The following is a 16,573-nucleotide window of genomic DNA, read 5'->3' on the forward strand; positions in this document are numbered from 1 at the left end:
GCTCTTGCTGGTGGCCCTGAATTCATGCCCCAATGCCACGCTGGTGAGGGACCACAGAGGGTGACCCTGAGGCCCATCATCCTTCCAAACCTCCCCTGTCTTTTGTTTCTCTGCTCCCTGCCGTTTCTTCTGCTTCCCTGCCGTTTTCACGCTGTGTCTTTTCCTGTCCCATCTCTTCTCCTTGTTTTTCCAGAAAAGAAAGTCCAGTTCCAGCGTTCAGTTAATGGTGAGTGTCTGCCGTCTCCCAAACGCCGGTAAATGCTGGGCCTCAAACCCTCGCTCCCGCCTCCCTCCTGCAGGGCTGCACTGGGAACCCGGGGCGGGGAGAGGGTGCTCAGGGCGTGCTTGGTACGTGTGTGCCTCGTGCGACAACATGTGTGTTGTGTGTGCGTGTCATTGGCGTGTTTCTGTTGACACCTCCAACTCCATGGCCCAGACCAGCAGCCTGGCGGCAGACCTGAGAGCCCCCTCAGGTATGAAGGTTGATTTGAACCCCATCCCACGTCCAGCCCTTGGCTTCTCGCTTCTCCCCGCCCTCCGCTCTGGAACTCGTCTCAGGGCTTGGTTTGTGCCAGTTGCGGCGAGGGGGGGCTCAGTTTGGCCAAAGGAGTGGGCGCCAGAGAGGCCCTTCTTGAGCTTTTCGACGCTACCCAGGGCCTGCCGGTGGCAGAGGAGCCACCAGCCCCTGCCTCTGTCTAGGGGATCCAGTGGTGGCATGGTGGCCCACATCCCTCTTTTTCTGACTCCATCGCTGTCTCCCTCAGTTGTGTGGTTTTTCTCCCCCGGAGGCCCAGCCTCTCTCACACTGGGCCTCCCTGCCTCTCTCTCTTCCTCTCCTGCCAGTGTGTGTATTCCTTCCCCATTCTGTGGCCACCATATGCCTTTTCTGCTCTTCCACACCCCCTCTTGGCTCCCTCAAGCTGACAGGGCCAGGGAGCCCTCCCAACCCTTCCAGAAAGGCCAGGGTTCTCCTTGCGACCATCCCTTCATCCACGCCCCCTGCCACCAGCCACCCGCTCAGCTGGGCCCTCCCCCTCCTTAGGCCTGGAGGTCTGGCAGGGTTTTCAGTGCAGCATCTGGATGGCAGAGCCGGCGAGGCTTACGGAAACCGGGCCACAGCATCAGGCAGCCGGGGCGGCCCTGAAACTGGCCGTGCGTCTTCCCGCTTGCCAGGCAGGCCTCACCGTGTCCCATGTTCTCTTTGGCAGGAATCTTCAGAGAGTACCAATACCACCATTGAGGATGAAGACACCAAAGGTAGGGGGGGCCTTGCCTCCAGTGTCTGGGTGCCCTGGGCCTCCCAGCAGGCCCCCTTTACTGACAGCCCGGGCTTGGAAGGGCCCCAGTACCAACGTGCGTCCTGTTCCTCCACAGAGAACATGGCTGTGGCCGCTCATAGACTGGGCACGCTGCTGGGCACTGTTTCCCCATATGAGGTGCTTGGTCCACTGGTGGCGTGCAGATAGGCGTTTCCTGTTGTAGGGGTCATGTATGTAGTTTGGTACATTTTAGGGAAAGGATTAACATAGCCAAGTCATAGATGTATCACACTGGTAGACGTTTTCTTTTGAATTTTTAAAAAATGAGTTGATTTGGGGGCGCCTGAGTGGCTCAGTTGGTTGAGCGTCTGACTCTTGATTTTGGTTCAGATCACAATCCCAGGGTCATGGGATGGGGCCCCGTGTCGGGCTCCATGTTGAGCATGGCGCTTGCTTAAGATTCTCTTTCTCTCTCTCTGTCTGCCCCTCTTCCCTGATCTCTCTCTCTCTCTGTCTCAAAAAAAAAAAAAGTTGATTTTAGGAGCACCTGGTCAGCTCAGTCAGTGGAGCATATGACTCTTGACTCGAACTTGGAGTCCTGAGCACATAAAATAACTCTTAAAACGTCACTCTTAAATGCTACTGAAAGGAGCAGAAAACTGATATTCACTGTGCAAAATCTGGAAAAAATAAAGTCTATATTGCTCATAAAAAAAAAAAAAAAGAGGGGCGCCTGGGTGGCGCAGTCGGTTAAGCGTCCGACTTCAGCCAGGTCACGATCTCGCGGTCCGTGAGTTCCAGCCCCGCGTCAGGCTCTGGGCTGATGGCTCGGAGCCTGGAGCCTGTTTCCGATTCTGTGTCTCCCTCTCTCTCTGTCCCTCCCCCGTTCATGCTCTGTCTCTCTCTGTCCCAAAAATAAATAAAAAACGTTGAAAAAAAAATTAAAAAAAAAAAAAAGAACTAGGAGTTCAAGCCCCACATTGGGCATAAAGCTTACTTTAAATAATCAATAAAAAGTGAGTTGATTTTAAAAACACGAAGCGATGATAGGAAAGGAAGGGGAAGCAACAATTCAGAAAGTTCAGTTGACAGGCGTATGAGAAAGACCTACTGTAGCCAGGGGCTAACAGTCCCCAAAAGCCTTCAGATGGATGAGGGGGAGGAACCTAGATAACTGGGACTGGATAGTAAGGGAGAAAATAGCAAGGACAGTAACAGGAACAGTGGCTGCCTTTTGTGGGGCACTTGCTAGACCTGTTCCACGCACCTTACATTTACCTGCGCTTCACAACACCCCTGTGAGGCAGGTGCTGTGATTGAGCCCCTTCTATGGATTGGGAAATAGAGGTCGAGTAAATTGGCCCAAGGTCCTCTAGCTCGTAAGGGTAGGATTAGGATTTGAACCTGGGCAACGTGGCTCCGGATGCTGCCTCGTAACCATGGCTCAAAGGTGTGGCATGCATGCTTGGAGTGGGAGCAGAAAGGACGAGTGTCGACTTCTGCTCTGGGGACCCCAAATCCCCGGATGAGTTCGTGATGTCCCGCTGTGCTGCCTGCGCCCGGCCATCCCGCGGGACAGGGAGACCAGCCACGGTGGGTGGGGGTTCTCACAGCTCATGGTGGAGACACCTGGGGGGTGTCTGTAATTTAGAAAAACACGGTTGGCTTGGAGAGATTGCAGCTATATCCATGTAGACGTTTCTCAGTGTAAACATTTGCCTCTAAAAGAATACAATGAAGGGGAAAGAGTGGTTTACTATGTAACAGATTTTTTGGTATCCTTGCATTTCCGTCTCTAAGGTCAGTGTGACCCACAGAGCACCATGGCTACCTTCCGACTCTGCCAGGATGCCTTGGGAGACCAGACCCACCCTGTGTGTGTCCCTGGGTGGTCATTCCCAGCTGGGCATGGGGGCACTCTATCACCACAGCCTGGGACTAGAGCCAACCAGTCTTCCGTGATGGCACCCTTTAAAAATAGATTACCTCGAGGCGCCTGGGTGGCTCAGCATGTTAAGCATCCCACTCTTGATTTCGGCTCCGGTCACGATCTCACGGTTTGTGAGATCGAGCCCCGAGTCTGACTCCCGAGTACTGACAGTGCAGAGTCGGCTTGGGAATCTCTCTCCCTGCCCTCCCCCCACTCGCCTGCACTCTCCTCCCCCCCTCTCAAAAACTAAATAAAAACTTACCAAAAAAAAGGATCATCTTGAAGAAAAGCTCCCTGTTGGGGTCAAGTCTGCACCCTAAGTCCCTCAGGTATGATTTTCTAACCACATTCCCAGCCCTTGCCCCTGTGGATTCTGATTCCATAGGTTTGTGGTGGACAAGACATGGCATTTCTAAGGCTTTCCCCACATTAGAGGTTCACTGTCTTAATGATAAGAGGCACTGGGATTTTGAAAAGGCTCGTTGTGGTCTCATAATGCTGGTCTCAGAGCAGACGGGGGTCATGGATGTAAACTGGCTCCGTGCTTCTTCACTGCGGTCCATTTTCTGGGTGACCTTGGACAACAAACTCAACCTCTCTGAGCCTCAGGTTCCTTCAGTAAAGAGATGATGACGATAGTCTCCATTTCAGCGGGTTGCTGTGGGGATGAAATGAGAGGCTGTGTATCAAGTGGTTACACAGTATTTGGCACATAGTTATTGTTTAATAAATTTTAATTTCTTAAAAAATTTTTTTTTATTCCTTATTTAGTTTTGAGAGAGAGACACACACACAGAATACAAGCAGGGGAGGAACAGAGAGAGAGAGAGAGACACAGAATCTGAAGCAGGCTCTGGGCTCTGAGCTGTCAGCACAGAGCCCGACATGGAGCTCGAACTCACAAACCACAAGTTCATGACCTGAGCTGAAGTCCAATGCTTAACAACCTGAGCCACCCAGGCGCCCCTAATTTCTTTATTTTCAAACTGGAGCTTAGGGCTGAATGATAAGAGGCCACATAACATTTCCTTGGAGCATTGATTTTACTCAATGATTATTTTGAGACAAATATTTATATGTTAAACAGACAGAGAAATGTTTGGAACAGAATGCAAAATTTGTATGCATTATAAGTGTCAAATGTGACCCATCGAAGACATTGTCCACATGGAGTAATGGTTCTGGCTGGCGTCCCTGAGACCCCACATGTGCAGCCATTATCCTCTCCTCTAGAGACCAGGATGGGAAGATTTGTGAAGTCTTAAATTTTTGTTCACTTACGCCCTTTTTGTAGAGGGGAATCTGAGGCCCAGAGAGAAAGGGTATATCCAGGTTATTACTGGCAGAACTGGGACCCCGTCCCCTGCTCTGTCTCCCACATGTAAAAGTCCATGTCTGATGGAAGAGACACTGGCTCAGCCAGAAGCTTCTCCCTATGTCTGGCAGGAGAGAGGAGCCCTGCGCCTCCCCCAGCTTCTTCGGGCCTCAGAGAAAGTTTCAAAAAAAAAAAAAACCATTTTCTGGTGTTAATTTGTTAAGTCTTCTTACTAAGTGAGAATAGCAGCTGGTGGGGTAGATTCTGACCTAACATTAAAGTTAATTAGAAATGTCATCCTCTAGGGAACATTTCCCCCTGAGCAAAGAAAGAGACATTAATATTTCAGAGCACCTCAGGCTTCATGCACAGGCCTCTCACCCTCTGAGCTGCATTGAGGCCCTGCCAGGCTCCTTCCCACTTCCCTACCTCCTCCTGGTCAGCTCCATGAAAAATTAATTTCCTCCCCAAACCCAAAGAACTGCCTCAAAATCTGGGCAGAGACATTCTGGGAAATACCAGCCAGGAATGCTGATCCAATCTCCGTCTCAGCATGCTGTGTGACCTTGAGTGAGTGCCTTAACCTCTCTGGGGCCTCAGCTTTCCCATCTGTAGGGGAGCACTCCTGGATTGAATGAATGAACACCTGGTAGGTGAGAAATGCCAGAGATTGCTACTGAGCAGCTGCTGAATGGATCTCTCACGCAGCAACAGGACTGCTGAGGACATGGAAGGAACCCAAAACCAGAATGAATTTCTCCACATCTCAGAAGCACCAGACTCCCAGATTTCCCATCCCAGAGATGAAGCTACTAGGGAGATTTCTGCTCACTAGACTTCCACTGCTGGCAAACTTGATGTCCTGAGTGGCTGGAGGCAGAGCCAAGTTAGCCATAGTCTCTGGCTGCATTAAGAGAGGTATAGTGTCCAGAATTGGGGAGGGGATAGAGAGTGTTACCCCAGACCTGATATGCTGCAATATTCAAGCCACACTGAGGTTTGTGTGCTCACACTCAGAGAGGCATTTAAATAGCTCAAGGATGCTCAAAGAGTGGATGGCCAGCTTACGTCAGATCCTGCAAATCCCAACCCAGAGGCTTTCAGCCCTAAAAAGAGAAGACTAGTAGAGGGGGAGGGCAGAGGGTCTGAGGAAACAGGTGCACACTTCAGAGGCCCAGGAGGCAGAAAGGGTAAGAGAAATATAAGAAGGGGCTAAAAGAAGGGGGAGGTGGGTGCAAAGAGAGGGAGATGTCAAACAGGGCAGCAGGCTGCAGACCCCCAAATCCCAACCCAGATGGAACCATCACGTATCAGGCTTCTGGAAAACATCCCTGCCCAGGCTGAAGACCAGAGGCTGTCCTCAGGGAAAACTTCCAATTCAGAGATTTCCGGATGACAATAATCACAGCTCTTATTTACGGAGTGCCAGGCACTGCTCTAAACGCTTTAGATTATGCATCATTATTTACATACATGAGTTGATATAAAGGGCTTGGAACCGTAGCTGGTCCTTAGTGAGAACCATCTATGTATTAGTTATTCCTACTGATACATTCTTAACTCACTCGGTCCTGGGAACCACCCTGTGAGGTAAGTAGTGTCAGTAGCTCCGTTATACGTACGGAGAAACTGAGGCACGCAGAAGCACCTTGCTCAAGGTCACAGTTATGAAGTGGCAGAGAATCTGGATCCAAACCCAGGGACTCTGGCTCCAGAATCCATGCCCCTGACCGCGTCGCTAGCCTCCCTGAGATGGCAGTGAGAAGCAGCCCACAGGAGACAGGGCGTTAATTAAGCACAGGCTCGTGCAATGTCAGGCTGGAAGGAATCTTAAGGTCTGTACAGAAAAGGCTAGGAGGTGGGACAGGTGCCATGGCCTGCCCGGAGCACGTGGCCCGCTCTGGATCGTCAGCCTGATTCTGCGTGGGAGTGGAATGAGGCATCTCCTGGCAGGGATGGGTTTCTTCCCACCCTCTGTCTCCAGGAAGGAGGGCAGAGTCGACCTGGAGGCCAGGCTCTTGGGCTCCTAGGGACAGGGACCACCTGGCAACTTGGGCAATTCTAGCACACAGGGTGAAGACAGCAGCCCCAGGCCCCGGTGTTGGGTCCACCCACTGATTCATTCATTCAAGCCTCCTCTGCCCCCGCCCCAGGCAAGACCCCAGAGGGAGCCGGCAGAGCTCAAGGTCTAAGACAGGCTCATTCCCAGCCCTGGTAAATCTTAGCAGAGCCAGCAGATAAAGAATTAGCCCCTCACTGTGGTACTGACATTGGAGAAAGTCGCCAGTATGTCTACGGAGCACCCACTGTGTGCCAAGAGCCGTGCTGGGCACAGGGCCCCTGCCCCGAGAACAGTATGACGACTCTGGTTGGGGCGGTCAGCCCACTGCAGCAGACCGGCCGACCTCTCTCACCTCCGGTTTGCTCATCGCTGATGTGGAAGTGATGGCCACGTGAAGCTGTGCTGTGAGGCTTCGAGATTCTGCAGGTAGAGCGCATAGCACAGTGCCTGATGCACTCGTTCGTTCAGGGATGAGTGCCTGGGGGGGCCAGGGGTCCCATCCAGGTCCAGGGATCCTGTACGACACGGGCAGCCACGGCCCAGCTTCCGAGGAGCACATATTTGAGTTGGGAAATAGATGAGCTTACGGGCCTGATACGTCAGGGAGCATGTGGGTTGTGGGGGTCCTGTGGAAAAGGCCATGGGCTGGGAGCCAAATTCTGCACCCAGTATGTTCTATGTCCTCGGGCAAGTCACCCCCCTTACTGGGCCTCCATTTCCCCAAAAGTCTGATAAGGAGGCTGAGTCCCTGGTCCCCAGGGGTTCTTTCAGCCTGGATGTCGTAGGACCCTGTGTCCTCTGGGCCTGAGGTGAGCTCCCTGGCGTGAGACGGGGTTGGGTTGCATGGGCGGTGGTGAGGAAAGGGGCAGGGACAGGGCCTCAGCCAGGCGTGGTCCCCTCCTTCGGCCCCAGACTGAGAAATGACAGTGTGCCCTTGAACCTCACCGAGGCTGCTCCAGTAGGCCGGAGAGCTGACTGGGTTTGGAGTGAAGCTTGGGCCTGGGGTCGGGGGGTGGGGGGGGGCGGCCTGCCACCAGGGAACCATGTGAGGCTTGTGGTGAGACAGCCCTGCCAGGAGCCACGACACCCAGCTCCAGCTTCCTGTGTCACGGAGGCCCAGGGTCCTTGTGGATCAGATGGGGGGCACTGGCCCTTGCTGACCTCCCGGGGTGTCTGTGAGAAGCGGGTGTGGCAACCTGTGTAGGAGAAGGCAGAAAACGGCAGCGCTGAAAATGCGTACCTACAGTGGGCCCGGGGGCTTCGTGTGCATCGCCTCATCCCACCTCGTTACCTCGTTACTGGGGGTGGGGGGCACTGTTGTCTCCGTCGGACAGGCCAGGAAACAACCCTGTGGCCTTGTTACACAGCGTGTAAGGACCTGCGCCGGCATTTCCATGAGGTCTGTCTGGCCCTCAAGTCTGGGTTTGGCACTGAAGGGATGAGAGGTGGTGGTGTTTCCATTTCACAGATGGGAAAACCGGGGCTTGGAACAGCACACATCTAATAAGAAAGCTGATGCCTAAACCTGTACTAGAAAGACCAATTATTTGTAGTGTTTCAGGGGTGGCCAGGGGAGGCCAGGTCTCAGCAACTGGGATTCGTTAAGGCCTAGAAAGTTCTGAACAGCTCAGTGCCTGATTCCTACAGGCACCCAAATAGACCAAAACGCTCACCCAGACCTGAGGGAGGAGTAGAGCCCTAAGACCTTCCTTGGGGGCCCCAGTTTGGGCCCGGGGTGGGAGGGCCCTGGTTCATGGCTACTAGGTCCAGCCCCACCGTTGACCTGGTTTTGATTCAGGCGGCAAAGCAAGGCGATGGGGGCGGGGGGCGTATTTTGGAGACAACCTGGGTTCAAATGAGACCTAATGTCAGAATGTCTGCCATGCATGCCTCACTGAGACAAAGGCTTCCACCTGGGACACTGGCTTTGCCTTCTGCAGTTGAGGGAACTGTCACACCTTTTCCCCACTTTCCTGGGCCTCAGTTTCTGCTTCTGTGAAATGGGAGTCATGACACCTACCTCCCAGGGATAACGTGAATATAAATGAAGACAGTCTCCACGAGGCCCTCAGGTCCTAGCACAGGATCTGGCACATGATAGGGACTCAGAAAATGGTACCAGGTGCTTCATTACTATTTCTATTACTATCATTTCTCTGTGTCTCCTCCTGCCTTACAGTGCGGAAACAGGAGATTATAAAAGTGACAGAGCAGCTGATCGAAGCCATAAGCAATGGAGATTTTGAGTCCTACACGTGAGTTGGCTGAGCCCATTCTGCATGTCATGTCCAGATGGTTGTTCAAGGGGAGGGGGTGCTGATGGCTAACGTTGGGGGTCCCGGTCTCTGACCCTCAATCACTCCCTCTGCATGAGCTGTGAGTCAGACTGAGCTCATATGCTGTTTTGCATTTAGACTTTATGCTTTAGTGAAGCTTTCTGTTCATAGTACTTCTCTGTATTTTGGTCCTCCCTCTCCTCCTCCTCCTCCTATCTTGTTCCTCAGGAGGGGCTCCAACCAAACCCCTTTGCTTCTCCAAGGAAACAGAGGGTGGTCTCCACCACAGCATGGGTCTCCTCAGGAGATGAGTGGGGAAGGAGGGGAGGGAGGCGGGCCGGGCTGCTCTTCAGACCTGCTGCAATGGGCCTGACCTCAGGAGGGCAGGGTAGGGTATGTCCTCCAGGGAGCAGGGGTGAGCAAAAGAACCTCAAGACAGAACCTTAAATCCTCTGGGGGAATAAGGCAGAGTGTCCAAAACTAACATTAAATGAAACAGGTGGTCTGAGACTGTCCCCTGCGCATCTGGACCAGCCTTTCATGGGGCGGCTGTGTGCAAAGGCTGGGCTGGAGCGCCCCCTAGTGGTCACCCGTATGCCCCTCCCTGGTCTGGCCCAGAAGCAGGCCCTTAGCCGACCCCAAGGAGCGGGAGGAGTCTCCACCACTCAGGCAGGGCTGACAAGACCCCACATATGCTTTTTGGTGGGCAAAAGCTGCCAACTGAGGCAGAATGACCCTTGACTGTTGGGTTCAGATGAAGGGGGAATAACGTAGCCGGGGTTTGGTTCCTGGGCAGCTGGTTCCTGGTTTCCACTGTGCCCAGGAGCTGAAGTTTGTCTCCCAAAGGTTTGGCAGGCCAGGTACGTGGTAATTGTGGGAGGGTGTTGGCAGCAGCCGATGATGGCAAGGCCCCAGCAATCCCCTGGTTATGTCTGGATGAACAAGGACTCTGGAAGGGACAGGTGTGAGACAGGCCACACGTATGCACGTGTGTGTGCACTTGTCTACACTGCATGTTTGTGACTGTGTGCATAAGGGCCGTGCACAGGTGTGTATGCACGTTTGCACCTGGGTAAAGCATGAAAGCCCAGAAACACGCTGTTGAATGCGTCTTGTGGCCAGCCCTAAATGTTAAATCAGCCACAGGAAGAGTCGTCGAGTCTCTCTGGAAAGATGCCCCCAAGGAGGGAGGGAAAGAGACGTGGCTTCTGTGGACCCCAGCCCCCCACCAGTGCCATTTCTGGGGACCCGCTCTCACCTCTGTGATGTTACTTTCTCTGGCATCAGTAGCCTACTCCCGGTTCTGACCCCTTGCCACGACCCCTGGAGCCTGTGGTACCCTGAGTCTGGCCCTGTGTAACCCTCACTCACTGAGCCTCAGTGTCTCTAGATGTATAATGGAGTTGGAGAAGGTGGTCCCTGAGTCCCTTCAAAGGCAGGGGCTTCTCCAGTGGGGGTGCTCAGTCTCCCGGACACTCAGAGCTCAGACCCCCAGCCTTGGAGGATTCTGGAGCTGAAGGGTCCCGAGCATCTCCTATGGTCTGAGCAGAGTCCCCAACCTCCGGCTAGTCCACCTGGAGAATTTGAGGGGCTGAGTGGAGAAGTGCATTGTCTGGGTCACATGGACAGGACAGTCAGGGAAGAGCAGGGAGACAGTGGCTTCCAGTAGCCAATGTCCAGCTCAGACGATGCCGGGCCTGATACCCATCCACCAGTGTCTCCGGTTCCTCCCCAGGGTTGGGATCTTTGCTTGTGCTGAGGTACTTCCTGTCCCTGGCTTCACCGTCATTGTCACAGGGGTCTGTGTCATGCCACAGATCCTAGAGACCTGGGGGTGGGGGTGGGGTGGGGGAGATGGCCTTTTTCCTTCCTCAACCTGGATGTCAGGTTTCCCCAGAAGGCTGAGACCTGGAAGGGAGCTCTGAGCTGAAAACACACAGCAGAGGGCCTCCTCACCTTGCCCTGTGCGCCTCCCTCCCAGGCATGAAAAACCTGACGGAATGCTATTTTCCTCATGTTACAGAAGAGGAAACTGCGGCTCTCGCTGAGGGCAAAAAGGCCATTTTTAAAGTAGCAAAACGCACCCCCTCCAGGGATGTACCTGTTTGGTGAGCAGAAGTCACTTTGGTGTGAAGGAAAAGGTCCTCCCCACCAGGAAAAGCCCCTCTGGCTTCTGCTGCCCTCGGTGGGGAGATGCAGGTTGGAGAGGCCCGCACAGGCTGAGTCGCTGAGTCAGCCCCTGCCTGGGGTCTCTGCACGACGCTTCACGGCCACTCATGGCATGCTTGCTGGGTGATGTTAGGCTACTAGCCACTCGCTGGGGATCTTATAACCAGTGAGTGGCAGGGCCAGGACCCGAGTCGAACCCTGGCCTCCCAGTTCTATCACTGGATGGTGGTGGGTGCCTCATAGCACAGTTTGCAAGCCCTGTCCCACCTGCTGACGTCACTGATCCTGTGAGGTGGGTTCCATCCCTCTGGTTTCTCAGGCCCACCCTCCTCCAGTCCAGGCCCTGGAGTTAGAGGGTGGCTCCAAAGAGGCTACTCCCAACTCTTCTTTCCTCTGACTTCCTCCCCCTAGGAAGATGTGTGACCCTGGGATGACAGCATTCGAACCTGAGGCCCTGGGGAACCTGGTCGAGGGCCTGGACTTCCATCGATTCTATTTTGAAAACTGTGAGCAATCCCTTCTCTCTGGGGTGCCTGTTGTCTGCTCTCTGTTCCATGTCCTGCCGGATGGCACAGCAGGGTGACAGGCAGGGCCCCCGGGGAAGCTCAGGAGCCAGCGAAGAGGAAGATCCCGTGTGGACAGGGGTTGGTACCACCTTGGTTCCCTCTCATAACCTGGGCCCATCCGACTGCCGGCTGTCCCTCCGGTGGCTGAGGAGGGGGACCTGGGACAAGTGTGACAAGCACTCCCAGCCCTCTTCTGCCCCTGACCCTGGGAGGGCTGGGGGAGGACCTTTGTTCCCATTTTACAGATATGGGAGCCTTCTTGCCAGAGCATGTACCCAAGTTACAGCCATCTAGACGCCTGGGGCCACCCCAGCTGTCCAACTGGTCACAAGCCGGCTCATGGGCTGTTAATGCCTGTGGGTGGGCAGTCCAGGGAAGAGGAGGGGACCCGAGCTCACACTGCTGTGCCCCTGCCTGTTTGTCTAGGTCTCTGTCCACATGTCTGTCCTTACTGGGCCTCTCCTCTGCAGGAGAGACCCTGGCAGCTTTGCAACCAGGGGCTGTCAGGGGGCTGAGGCTGGGCCTGACCGAGGGCGCTTTCTGCCTGTGTCCATGTCTCATCTTGGCCAGGGGTCAGACAGGGACGAACCAAAGCACATGCAGGTTAGAATCATCTAGCTCAGGACCTGAGAAGTGGCATATCCAGGGTACCCCAAAGGGAAGGCATATACCACTGAGGCTACCCAAGATGATTTCTGGTGCATGTGGGCATAACTTGAAACAACATTGGTTCACACAGTGAGAAAGTTGGTCCCTTTCTAAATTCTCTTTCAATACGTCTGGTTTCATCAGGGGGAAAGGCTCAGCTGGGTGCTGGTCTTAAACATCTCTCCAACCTTCTAATTTATCTCTTCATCAAAGAGAGAACGGTCTCAGGCTCAGATCCTTTGCGGGCAAGAGCTCGGAGCTAGGATTACATAACTTTATTTCATTTACACTGGACTCGTGATTAAACTTGTATTTGTGATACTGGTTGTTCATTACTGATTGTGCCAGAAAGTTTTCTTTTATAATAAATTGACATAAATTGATAAAGTGTATTGATTTAAGGAAGGATTTTAATGAAGTCAGTATAGTGGCACTTGTAGGTGGCTAAAACAAAGGGGGCATTTAAGTGACTGAAAAAGGATCTAGTCCAACTCTATAACATCCAGAAGGGAAAACTGAGGCCCAGAGAGGGGAAATGACTCATCCAAAGGAACCCAGAAAGTCAGTAGCAGAACCCAGTCCTGACTCACTCCTTCCCTTTCCCACCCTGTGTCACCCCCTCTCAACTATGTGTTAGCAGCCCCCAGCTGGACACTCCTCTCCTGCCTGCACCCAATCTAGGGGCTCAAGAGCACCCCCAAAAAGCTGCGGAGAAGGAAGTTGCATTTTCCCTTGATTAATCAAACTCTGATATTCCAAGGCTAGCAATGGAGGTTAAATTCTCATGTGAAGAGAGGTGGCTGGACCCCAAGTGTCCCCATCTCCCTGGAGCTCCCTCGCTGATCACCATGGCCACCTCTATACAGGCCTGTCCTCTGGGGGCGCTGGTTCCCCAGAGTGGACTCCCCAATCCCCAGCCAGTAGAGCAGAAACCAGGCTGAGCTGGCTCTAAAGGCTCAGGGGTGGGAAAAGGAAAATAAATACAAAGAGAAGGCTGACCTAGTTGTTGGCCTGCGTCCGGGCAGGGGGACCCATCACAGCACCGGCCCCCTGGACTGCAGGTTTGAACGCCGAAGGGCCCATGAGAGCAAGACCCGGAGTAACGGCCCACCCCAGGCCAAGTCTCACCATCCAGCCTGTTTTTCCCTGCTGGTGCTGGAGGACCTGGCCCTTTCTCCCACGCTGCCCACAAGGGTGGATGTTAGAAGGCTCCGGTCTAGTCAGAGACACCAAATTAGGGTGGTCATTTCTTTACAAACATCCCCCAGAACCCCAGCCCTTGCCAACAACAGCAAGGCGCAGTGCCCTCAACAATGCTGAGCTTGTCTGTCCCTTCTGAGACGGTTCTAGATTGTCCTAATTCAGTCCCGTCTGGAGACTGACTTCTTCTAGGTCCTACTGCATTTCCTTCAGGAAGTGGCCCAGCTTGGGACAAGTCAGATTGCTTCTCTGGACCTCAGCTTCCAGATGTGCTAAAATGGACGCATTGAACTAGACGGTCTGGAGTGCCTCCAGCCCTGATTGCTGTCAAGGATACTTGCTGAGGCCTCCTTGCATTTGGTAGGAAGGCCACTGGGTGACCTTTGACCTCTGAAGTCTCTCCCAAGCCTATAATGCAAACGCTCTACATTCTCTCTGAGAGCCCCACATTGTAACAGTCTGTTAGTGTAGTCTACGTATGTAAGACTCAGTGATTTGGAGTTCTGTAGGCAAAGCCTGGGTATAGTGGGATTATAATATTAGGGATGCTTCCAGTAGTCCTGGAAAAAAAAAAAAAGACATTTTATGTTTTCTAGGAAATCAGTGGTTCACAAACCAGGCTGGGCTTCAGAATCAAAGGGGGGGGAGGGGAAGGGGGCTTTTTAATAGTATAGATTTTTGAATTGTCATCTCTAAGGGAAGAGATGGGCAGTGTATATTTTAAGTCAGCTCTCTATGGGATTTGGACCTACATTTGGGCTACACCAAGAGAAGGCATGAGGGTTCCTCTAAAGCCTGGGACCCTGGTGACCCCTGTCCAGCCCCTCCCTGGGTCATTGTCTTGCTGTGCTTTTGTTTTCTATCTTGCTAAAAAAATGGAGAGTTCCAAGAACCAAAATAATTAATCCTACTACTAATAATAATAACAATAGTAACTCATATTTTGCATAGAGAAAGCTGGTTTCAAGTACCTTGTCAGTTCTGTCCTGATCATAAGAGTTATGTATTTCCACCTAACTCTGGAGAACTCCACGACCTCACCCCATGACCCCTAATTCCATCCTTTCAATTCAAGATCCTAAGATTCTGCAGTTTCAATATTACCCAGGTTTCCATAATTCTTTCTGTTGCCAGTAGGGATAGCAACTGAGGGGTCCACGGGCCATCTGGACTGTACATATGTTTCATGGGGCTCGCATGTTTTAAATTTGAGTTAAATACCAATAATAAAAAATGAAGCATTTTCACATAAACATCCAGATTTCTGGATTCTCTTGAAAACTCAGAAGATGTGGCAATGTGGGTTCCACTTATAGCTGACCCTTGAGCAACATGGGTTTGAACTGTGCCGGTCCACTTATACGTGCATTTTTCCCAATAAATACAGCACAGTGCAGTAAATGTATTTCCCTTTCCCTATTAAGGAATAACATTTTATTTCCCTTAGCTTACTTTAAGAATATAGCTCATAATACAAATAACATACAAAAGATGGGTTAATCGACTGTTGGTGTTATCAGTAAGGCTTCCAGTCAACGGACGGTTATTAGTAGTTAAGTTTCAGGGGAGTCAAAAGGTATATGTGGATTTTCAACTGTGCAGAGGGTGGGTGCCCTAACCTGCGCCCCCTCATTATTCCAGGGTCAGCCGTACTCGCATATCAGCCACCAGGGAAGCTGTGTACAGGGCGCCCTCTGTAGGTCACCAGTCTCCCCCATTCCTATGGCTCCCTGACTCCGAGGCAAAGGGTCTGTTGTCACTTAGCATCTTACACCCAGCTCACCAGCCTCGTTTATGTACACGCCTGGCCCCCGTAGGGAATCTGGGTTTGAGACCCTGGTCTAAGTTCATCTGATTCTACCATCATAGTCCTATACTTCTGTGTGTCTGAGATACTGTGATTCTAAAATCCCATTCCCCTGTGTTTTAAGAACTGGCATGCCTGAAATCCATTGTCTCTAAGCTGGGATCTGATCTAGTCATCTAGAAGGTCTGCCTTGACACCTAGCTGAGCCCTGTCACAGACACCCCTCCTGTGGAAATGAAGCAGGGGGCGGGGAGTGCCTCTGCTGAGAGGGTCGCTGGGAGATGGGCAAATGAAGGACGTGAAGAAGGCCCCCAAGTGCATCTCCTGTGCCCCCCCCATCCCCACCTCCAGTGTGGTCTCGGAACAGCAAGCCCGTGCACACCACCATCCTGAACCCCCACATCCATCTGATGGGTGACGAGTCGGCCTGCATCGCCTACATCCGCATCACGCAGTACCTGGATGCGGGTGGCATCCCCCGCACGGCCCAGTCGGAGGAGACCCGTGTCTGGCACCGCCGGGATGGCAAATGGCAGATCGTCCACTTCCACAGATCTGGGGCGCCCTCCGTCCTGCCCCAGTAAGAGCCTCTCCTTCCCGCCATCTGTCTAGGGCGATCTAAAGGAACGGGGTGGTGTCAGTCTGGAGGGGGACATGTTGGGGCACTTGGGCGCTGGAAGGCCATGGGGTGGGGGCTGGAGGACCACAGGGAGGAGACTGGCCTGCAGGTCCCCGGTGGGGGAGGGGGGGCCAGGTAGGGTGTGGGTGGGGCCCACGGAAGCAGCTCCGACTCCATCTAAGGACGGTGGAGGGGTGGTTGCCCAAGGAAAGCATGACGCCCTCGGAAGCAACCGCCATTACCCACAGACATAACATTTCTTACAGTTGAAGGACCGGGCCGGGGGCCCTGTACCGCAGAGGTGTTCTCTTCGTTCACGGAATGTGGCTGCTGGTTCTCCCACTTGGATTTGGCTGGAATTCCCCCAATCGCGTCACCCCATCCCACCACCATCACCATCACCACCACCGCCACACCTGCATCAAGAAAACCTGTCTGTCCACAAAAGTTATCACGACTTCAGAGCAAATAGCCACATCTCCCTGCCACCACCTGTCACTCTCCTGCCAGGGCGAGGCTTCCTCGGGCCTGGGTGCCCTGGGTGCTCTGGGTGCTGGCTCCGAGGACCCCCCCCCACCCCCGCTCCTGGCTGTCGCTAGCCTGCTCTTGCCTTGGCTATAGGCCAGAATGCCCAGCTGTGTGTTCCCCAGGGGCTGAGGAAAAAGAGGGACAGAATCAGGAGGAATGTGGATCTGCCCCCACCTTTCGCTGTCTCTCTCCTT

The 16,573-nt window shown here is 53.2% G+C and overlaps 1 protein-coding gene across 1 annotated transcript in view; it reads left to right on the forward strand.

Moving 5' to 3' along the window:
- Positions 1-16,302, forward strand: part of CAMK2A (calcium/calmodulin dependent protein kinase II alpha) — a 60,370-nt gene extending 44,068 nt beyond the window's left edge. The window contains exons 14-19 of the mRNA XM_042994349.1: positions 194-226; positions 1,209-1,257; positions 8,746-8,821; positions 11,423-11,517; positions 15,584-15,812; positions 16,118-16,302. Coding sequence (XP_042850283.1) covers positions 194-226; positions 1,209-1,257; positions 8,746-8,821; positions 11,423-11,517; positions 15,584-15,812; positions 16,118-16,121 — 486 coding nt within the window. The 3' untranslated portion in view covers positions 16,122-16,302. The remainder of the gene's footprint in view (positions 1-193; positions 227-1,208; positions 1,258-8,745; positions 8,822-11,422; positions 11,518-15,583; positions 15,813-16,117) is intronic.
- Positions 16,303-16,573: the final 271 nt, after the last annotated feature.

The sequence above is a fragment of the Panthera tigris genome, chromosome A1 (genome assembly GCF_018350195.1).
Source record: "Panthera tigris isolate Pti1 chromosome A1, P.tigris_Pti1_mat1.1, whole genome shotgun sequence".
NCBI classification, from domain to species: Eukaryota; Metazoa; Chordata; class Mammalia; order Carnivora; family Felidae; genus Panthera; species Panthera tigris.